General features: G+C 44.0%; 1 protein-coding gene across 6 annotated transcripts in view; it reads right to left on the bottom strand.

Moving 5' to 3' along the window:
- Nucleotides 1-5082: 5082 nt before the first annotated feature.
- The window catches only part of TANK (TRAF family member associated NFKB activator), a 38573-nt gene continuing 34206 nt past the window's right edge, over nt 5083-9449 (bottom strand). For all 6 annotated transcript variants that reach the window (XM_082198949.1, XM_082198952.1, XM_082198950.1 and 3 more), the window contains one exon: nt 5083-7734. In XM_082198949.1, coding sequence (XP_082055075.1) covers nt 7561-7734 — 174 coding nt within the window. In that variant the 3' untranslated portion in view covers nt 5083-7560. The remainder of the gene's footprint in view (nt 7735-9449) is intronic.

Below are 9449 nucleotides of genomic sequence, written 5' to 3'. Positions count from 1 at the left end.
TACTTACACTAGATTTGGGGCTTTTAAATTTTACACTGGAAACCAGTTTGTAATTTCTGAAGGGAGGCTAAAGAAACATTGCATCCTCTTATGTTGAAGGCATGATCTCAGTTGCAAACTTTGAGGATGGACAATGGCTAGTCAGTGGTAAGAGAAAGGCACTTATTATTATTAGGTAGGGAATAGAGGTTCCTAGGTCAAAAGAAATGGAGAAATAACAACAAGCATGCTTTATTTTTAATTATTATAATATTTATTTATATCCTGCCTTTCCCCCAGAAACGGGAGTCAATACTAACAAAAGTCAAATGACTAGAAGCTCTCAATGATGGGTTGCAAGTCCAAGTATTTCCACTCTTTGGTTAAAAGTGGGTCACTAAGTGGTTTAATAAGTAGTCTGAGCAGCAACATCTACAAGGGATTAGTAACCCATTGGGACAAGGCTGTTGTTTCTTTGGAGACTCCTTTAGAATTACCCTATTTTTTTACTCATTCTACTTCAATAAAGTGATGTAGCCCAATTCTGCTGAAACCTAACTTGGAGCAAAAATGAACTTTTACAGTGCAACGTTATATATCTTTACTCCGAAGTAAGTCCTAATAAGTTCAATGGGCATTATTCCCAAGTATCCATATAATTTAACTTTTAAGAAGGATAAAAGGGTCACACACACACATATAGCTTGAACTTCTAAGCTGTTGGCTTTTTAAATTGCCCTAGGCTGAAATGCGTATGAAATAGTGCTGCTAATTATATTTGTATTGTATTTTAAACTGAGATATTTATTTAACCCACTTTGAAGGCGTGTCCGCTGTCTGAAAAGCAGGATAGAAGGACTGTCCACCAGCAGGAAAGCAGGAGAGAAATTATTATTAATAACAATAACAATAATAGCCCCAAACGTGCTTGTTTGAACTTCCAAATAAACACCCATAGGTTTAGACATGCAGATCAATGCATGCAGGTCGACTCAGACACCAGTCCCCCAGGTAAGTCTGCACAGGATCTCAGCACAAGCCCCAAACAAGGCCAAAGGCCATATAAAGAAGCAGGCTATCTTTAGAAGGCCCCCGCAATTCCTGTGCAGAGTTGATGGACAGCACTCCAGGTTTCGAAACCACAGGTTCTACAATGGCCTGTGTGCATAGCAGCCAACTCCTAGGAACCGAGATCCCTTCGCCCGCCCCCCTAAAATATTTGTGCCTCCACAAAGTTGATGAGCATTGTCATTCAAATAATGTGTGCGCGCCACGTCTTATGATCTATTATGCGGGCTGGGGATGACCTGTCACCTGCCCCTTCTCCCATATTTTATTCAAGTTGGAACCCCTGGTTCTGGGTGTGCTTGTGTGTCTGCAGGTCCAAGTTCTACAACGAAAGCCCGTCGGATCAAGGCCGATCTAGTGAAGGGATCACCTCCCCCCCCCCAAATGTCAAGGAGCCTTCCTTCCTTCCTTCTCCCCGCAGCAAAGAAAGAAAGAACAGGGGAAAACCCGGAGCGCCAGCCGGTGGCACGCCGGCCTAATTGGCCCGCGCAAGATCACAGCCACGGCCGCTCTCGCTCGGCGCCCCCCTCCCGCCCGTGTAATTAGGGGGTGGGATTATTAAAGGCAGCGGGAGATTCCCCCCCCCCCCACCGCATGGCTTTATGGAGGGGAGTCAGGATTGCGCCCTCGATTCGTGGAAACGAGCGCGCGCGCCTGTGCGCTGGGGTGTGCAAAGCGGGAGAAGGTTTGCTAAGGGGGGGGGGGGGATGAAGGCAGCGTTTGCGACGAGCTTTTCCCTCTGTGGCGCCGGGGAAGAAGAAGGGGAAGGCGGGATCACGGCGAGCCGAGGGAGGGAAAGGCAGGCAGGCAGGCAGGAAGGAGGCCGTCCTGATTAGCATGCAGCAGCGCTCGCAAGCCCGGCTCCATTGTTTTAACACCTCCCCTCTCCTCCGCGCCAATCTGTCACCGTTCAGCAGGCGAACGCGGCTGCCTCGAACGCGGCTGCCTCAAATGAGACGGATAATTAGCTGCCCCGCACGAATGGCGCACTCTTCTCACCCCTGATTGCTATCACCTTCTTGCTCCTGGCAGTTTTGACACCTCGTAATCAGCCTGCTGCTTTTCCCTCTTTTCTTTCCCTATTTCTGATTCCGTCCCCCCACCCCACCCCCGTTTTCCTTCAGGTTCCCCCCTCCCCTTTTCTTCTTTTTTTAAATAATAATAAAAATAAAAAAGTAAAATAAATGCAACGCCAGTTGCCATTTGGATTGAGCCTCCTCTGCTGAGTTAACCTTGCATGAATCGTAAGGAAAGAGGAGGGGAAGAGAATGTCGGAGGGCGACAAAAGCGCTTCTCCTCCGGGGCGCGCGCGTATTTTGAGGTGCCGCGGGCAGTTGTGTCGCTCGGCTGCTTGTGCCTGGTAGCCTCGGCGACTTGGGTAGCGGAGCAGGTTTTGGTGGTGTCGTGGTGGTGGTGATTGTGGCGACCCCCACCCTACGCCCCCTGCTCAGCTTCCCTCTCCATGTTCTGGGGGTCGAAAGAGAAAGGCTTGGGCCTGTGCGCGCCGAAGGAGAGACAGAGAGACCTTTCCGCAGCGCGCCCCCTTTAGTCGACAGAGCGGCGCTACAAGCGGGGAGAGAAAGGCGCGCGCCCGCGCCTCCGCGCGCCCCTGCACCAAACCCCTGGCAAATGTCAAATGGCTGATTTAATCTAATCTAAAATTTATTGGCGGGCTCGGAAGGCGAAGGGGGAAAAAGAAGCCCAAGCTGAGTGTGGCAATAAACAGACTGCAGAGGGAACCTCCAGAAAAGGACAGAGCTGAGACCTCAAATTAATGTACTAAATTTCCCTTCGAAGATCGCACCCCCTCGATGAACTAGTGGAATCTGTCACAAGTGTGTTTCCCTCGCTCCTCTAACGAGCGGTGACAGTCTAATTACTGGAGCTACAAGCAGCTGGCGAGGTAGCCAGAGAGAGGGAGAGAAAAGGTGTGTGTGTGAGAGAACGAGCTCACACATGCAATAAATACATATATGCTAAAGGAAAAACCTGTGCACGGAGCAGCCACGGTTGTGGGAACCTCACCTCAGCACCAGTCTTTCCTCTCCCACTGATGGGATGCCTAAGTCAGCTCTGGGAAGCTCAAATCCACTGGCACCTAAGTGTGCTTTGTGGGTCCAACTATGGTTAAAAAGATGCACCTGTCTCTTGGAAGGTGTGGGGAGCAAAGAGAAGGAAGACTAGCACCTTCGAGAAGGTGGAAGAAAGCAGGGACAAAATGTCTTTTTTGGCTCTGCCGCCCCCACTCTGCTTTCGTCCACTACTTGAAGAAATAATTTGTATCCCTGTTGGGCTCAATCCTCTTTTTAGGAATATTAGTGTTTCCTACTGCCTGCGCTTCCCCTGGTGAGCATAATAAAGCAGATATCCCCGCTGGCAGCAGTAGCAGAAATAGTCATTCGCCCTCAAAAAGTTGCGTTAGACTGGAGGGTGCTCAGGGTGCAAATTTACTTGCCTACCAGCACCTAATTGGAGCAATGTATCAAGTTTCCCCAGGCATTTGGTTAATGCCAATGATTGAATCCCCCCCCCCCCATCTACTTATGTTCTTAATTATGCTTACGTATTTTTATTACTGTACTTTACTTTCCGCTATAAATTTCTAAGCGACTTTTTATCGTGAGAAGCGATTCATAAATTTAAATATGCAGCATTCTACAAAGATGTGAAATTTGCATTGTATGGAATTTTGTATAAGCTAAACTCCTTAAGATGAAGGACGTAGCTGCTGTACCCTCATAGCATCTGATTTTAAGATGCCTAAGCTTACTTATTCTTTGCTTGCTTGTTAGATCCACTACTAAGTTGAGTGGCTGAAAGGGAGACGGCAGAGCATACTGTGAGGCCCAGATTCAACTAATGCAGTGTGCTGGTGGAAGTCTGCAAAAGGGTTCCTGCTAGAAGTGCAATGGGTCTTCCCCCCTCCAAATCTGCTGCAGTGGGGAGAACCCTCCAGAACACATGTGGGGGGGGAAGGAACCATTCTTTGCAGCATGGAGAAATATGCTGACAGAAAGATCAGAAGAGCACAATGTTGACTTCCTCTCAAATATAAATTAAGTCAACTGCTTTGCAGTCCTTCCTTGATCTTTCATACACTGGACTGCTGGTGTATCTTAAGAGTTGGAAGATGAAAAAGGAATGTGAAAGCTTCTAGAAACTGATATGCAACCAAGTGTTTCACCCATAACAGAAAAGTACAGAGCTCCAGCTAGTCAGCCTTGCAGGACACTATCTAAGCCAGCCTTTCTCAACCTGTGGGTCCCCAGATGTTGTTGAACTACAACTCCCATTACCCCTAGCTAGCAAGGCCAGAGCTCAGGGATGATGGGAGTTGTAGTCCAACAACATCTGGGGACCCACAGGTTGAGAACCGCTGGTAGGGAACCTGTGACCCTCCCTCCAATTGTTAAAATACAATTTCCACCAGCTAAGGGAACTAGGCAAGCAGATGGAATAGGAGTCCCAACAGGAAGGCCACAGATTCCCCCTCCCTACACTTAAGGTGTAAGGGGGCCAAGCAAGCAAGCTCATTCCAGCCCATTTTCATTTTTTTCTACCTAACTCTCAGTGTTTGTAGTACCTTACTGGCCTGTTTCTATTTGTTTTCTTGTTTTGGAAGGGGAATTCCCCCCCTTTAATACTGTGTTTTTGAAAAAACATTTTTTTTTTTGTATTTCTGGGGATTCTGCTGCCCCACTTGTTTAAGCCAGCACTGTTCCTTCATGTAGAGAGAGTAATATGTGCCAGCTCACAGGAAATATGTGTAGAGAGAAACCTAGGCAATGCAAAATACATGACTTAAAAAAAAAATCCCAGTTAGCCCTTTATTATACTGCCATCACATCTTACTACTTTTAACTTCAAGATGAAGGCCCTTTTTCAAGAAATGCGGTTTGTTCTCTTTCCAGAGTACACCCTGAAGAGCACAATTCATAAGCAAGCCTAAAGAAAAGTCTCAGAACGTGTTATGTCATACATGGATTTTTAAAAGGCTTGGCCTGGTAGTTTTATCGGAGTAAGACCAAACACACATTCTGGGTCACACCAGAGCCAAAACCCTGCACAATGCAGTTTATTTTAGCACAAAGGCAGTTAACAGTTTTTCAGAAACAGATGAGAGGCCGTAACCAAAGTTGTACAAAAATGTCTATATATCCAAATGCGTTTAAATTATGCAAGACATCCGGGTTCTCTCCATCCTTTCGATTTGCAAAATTGGGACTTTTATGTAAATACTAGACATTTGGGAAAAGTGAAGAAGTTTAGATATTAACAGCATATACAGACAGTTTTTAGACTCCTAACTATATAAAATTATTACACCTGGACAAAAAACAACAAACCAGTCCAAGATTATCACGTTGCAAACATAATCAGCTTGTTGAAAAATATTATACTGGTGGTGGGGGGGGGGGGTTGAAGTGTCTCAGGTAAAGCCTGATGGCTATAAAACGCTCAGAATTAACAACTTATTTCACCTCTAAAATGGGAATGTTTTGTTTTTCAAAAAAATTCACCACAAACCTCCCCATGCAATACCCCAATAAAGCTAAATGTTTGTGTACTCATTATATATTATTAAAGCCTTTTACAATGTTCATCTCAGCCCCATTTAGCTGGTGAGACATGTTTTTTGACGCAAACAGATTGTCTTCATCCAGGGCCATCTATTGTTCTGACATTAACTATTGCCAGATCATTGACAAACCTAGTCCAATATTGCCTCTTCTGTCTGGCAGAAGATGTTCTCTGCTCTATTGCTGGCTTACGGCTCCTGCCGGCAACTCCTGGGCCCTTCATCTACTGACAACTCTCGAGGCCTCAAGTCCTCCCCACTGCCCACCAACCCCAAGACTGGCAGCCATTTCTGCCTGCTCAATTGGCAGGAATTAAGGCATGCTTCCAGCTTCCTAAAACTGGGAGAGGGGGATGAGGAAGGAGGAAAGGTAATGGTGAGGAAAGTGCAAAAGAGCTGCCTGGGAAATTGTGAAGGATGGACCTAGGATCCCTATCTTCCCTCAAGATGCTTGGGAAGGTAAGTATAGGAACACAGGAAGCTGCCTTATATCAAGCCATACCACACTCAGTACTGTTTGTACTGGCTAGTAGTTATTTGCCACGTTTTTCAGCCCTATCAGGAAATGCCAGGGATTGACAGGGGGGGTCTTCTGCATGCCAATAATATGCTCTACTATCGCGCTACCACTTTTCTCCACAAAATTAACATTTATTGCAAGCAAATGCTATTATCCTCTACTGATACTTATCAACTATATCGGATAGGGGAATGGGGAAATCCACACAGAAACAGTTTCCCTGCGTGAAACTGCCTTCTCCACACCCAAAATTAAAGAGCTTGCTTACACATCATCGCAAAGTCAGTGACCTGGCTTATGCAGTTTACAAATCACAGGGTGAATTCATTTCAGTTTAGGCACCATCTTCTTCCCTTTGCAACAGGGACTTTTTGGTTTTTTTGAGATTGGGAGAGAAGACACACAAACACTGATTGTGCGAGTCCAATATTTATGCGGTAAACACGACACCATAGGTCAGTTTGAATATTCTATGCTAGCCTTAAACAATGGAATTTATGTTTCAGGAACAGGAATCCTCATTCCCAGAGGCAGGTTTGTTACTATAGCAGTGATATAATTTAAGTGAGATCACCTATGTGAGACCACTCACCAATCCTGAAAAAGGACAAAGCGAAACAGCAAAGCCCTGCTCTAGCTAACTTTTTATTCTGTTCCAAACAGCCTCCTAGGAAATTGCTTGATGGCCACTAGTCACGGCTAATGTCTTTACTAAAGGCACTGATCCATTTATGTGTAGCACTGGCACACTTAGGACCAGTAGCCAAGAAGGATGGGCTACTGGGCCACTAACACTAACTGCAAATGAGCCAGCCCATATGGCAAATGCATTTCTACGTGATAGGATCAGCACAGAGTAGGAACACAATTAAGTGTGCAATTCTAAACCAGGTGGAAAGTGAAGCTCCACTCTGACTAATTCATCTTCCCAAAGCCCCCCTCCCCCTTACAAACCTGGTGCACAGGGTGGGAGAGCTGAATTGCTCTGAAAGCACCGCATCACATCTGTTTCTAGCTGGAGTTCAGTACTGTATCATTCACGATGGCAAAAGTAAATATTTGTTTTGATGATCAAAAAGATCCCAGTGAATAAAAGTGAAAGCAAAGGCACAATGGTGTTATAGTTACCAAGTCAAGTCCTTCTTCCCCCCCTCGACCAGATAGTTGCAATCTTCAGTTCTTCCCAACCCCTGTTCTCAGGAAGATATGCCTTTGTTGGTGGCATTGCAGTTATTTTCCTTTTACGCATTTGAAATTGGCTTAAATCGTATTAACATAGCTCCGGGTCGGTTCTGGTATAGATGTTGCGCAAAGCTCTGGAATTATGATGAGCAGTTGGGCTGGAATCAAAGTACAGCAACACCTGGTTTCAACAACAGCAGCAACAACAACAAAAATCTGTACTCCGGTGACACTAGGACTTCAAGTTGAAGTGTGAATTCAGATGCCTCAGAAAGTCCTCTGATGTACTAGATGGCGGAAAAACTTTCTGACAGAATTCACATATTCCAGTCTGATCAAGTTCTGAGTCTGCAGAAGGAAGTGCCAATACATCATTGTCTTGAGTGTGATATGGCTCCCAGAGCGGCTGTAAGAAGCAGAGGGTAGAAAAAGAAGAGTTATGAACGCAAATATTTCACCAGCTAGGGATGTTGCTGCTAGGTAGATCTAAATATGCGGCCTCAAATGAATACTCCTAGAATGAAATCTTGCCAATATTTTCATCAGCTAAAACATATATTCTTGATAATTCTGGATTGATAAATGTATATACTATACAGTACTTTCCTATTTCAATGCATGTTTATATCAGGGCACTGATATTCAAATTACATGAGAATTACGACTGAAGTGGTACCCCCATTTTAAAAATAAACACCAAGAAAATATATCTTACCAATCACTTCGATCATGTAACTTATGAGGACATACAAGCAACTTGGATTTGGAGCTGGAACAAGCAACTTGGGCTCAGAAGGCTTTTAAAAATAAAATGTATATAATTTATGTATCTAATGTGTGAAAGTGTGCCTATGTACATGTGAGTGTGAGCATAGCAAGCCTCTATGTCATTCATATGTACCAGTATCTCAAAAATTCTGAAGCAAAGTGGTTTATTTAAAAAAAAAAGGGGGGGGGAACACTCACAATTTCTCTGAGTAATTTTTTTGTCTAAACAATATTTAATACTGGCCACAACGCCTTAGCAGATTTCTGTTGTGGCCTTTTTTCTTTTTACTCCGGTCAGTCATCAATACGAAGAACACAGGCTAATTAGGTGTAATTACATCAAGTTCTAACAAACAGTCTACTTTTCTGTTGGTGTAAATTGCTTCGGAAACCTGTCTAGGCACTGACGCGTGTTTTAAATATCACTGCGGAAGTGTGCTTTTAATTACTTATTTGCAACTCCACCTTGATTTAAACTGGCAGTTTTAATAACTGTAATAGGAGTCATGACTAGATGGCCACAATATGCATGCTGTATTTGAAATATTTGATCAAATTCACACCAGCTGGAGGGCCTTAGCTTTGCAAGTATTTTACTCATTGAGTTTTGAGCTTGATTCAGGCAGGCTCTACTTCAGGGTTCTTGTCTAACACACATTTATTCAGGATTTTTATTATTTTATTGTAGATGGCATTCAGCTGCTACTGTAATTTTTATTTTGGATCTCTGCTGGTAACCCCACCCAATAAAAGTATGGCTACGAATATTTGCAAGAATGTTATTGTTAGAAGTGTGAACCAATTAATTATCTGCCTTTTAACTGACTGAAGTTGTGGTAACATGAGAACTGATTGGATTAATCAATGCTGGTGCTTATTTTTAAGATACTGAAGAAAGCATGCACTTAAAAACATGGCTTTCAGTTTGTGAGTGCTTGCAGTCCTAAAGATGAATTATAGCTCAAAATAAATTAAACTATGCAACCTTCCCCCTGCCAAATAACACTCATGCAAATGTTGAAGTGTTGTGTTGAACTGGAGCTACATGCACACATTTACATGGATGAAAATGCTCTTAATGTTTGTGTGTCTCAAAATCAGGAGCCCTGCTTGCTAGACTAGCTCCCCAGACGACACAGAATGAAGGGATGAATCAAAATCCTAATCCTTCAATTCAGTCTCTACTCCTGTTTTCAGTATTGCAGTTTTCAATCCAGGTGTTTAAGAAACTGCTATATACTAAGGAAGCAGGCTCAAGTTTTTATATTTAGTGTCTGCAAGGAAGAGCTAAATTTATTACATCAGCTGAGAGCCACAGCTCTAATGACTTACGGTTGCCAATTACACTGCATT

This window comes from Podarcis vaucheri (genome assembly GCF_965113315.1).
Source record: "Podarcis vaucheri genome assembly, chromosome: 1".
NCBI lineage: Eukaryota > Metazoa > Chordata > Lepidosauria > Squamata > Lacertidae > Podarcis > Podarcis vaucheri.
The sequence above is the reverse complement of the archived record's forward strand: the minus strand, read 5'-3'. Positions and strand labels throughout refer to the sequence as shown.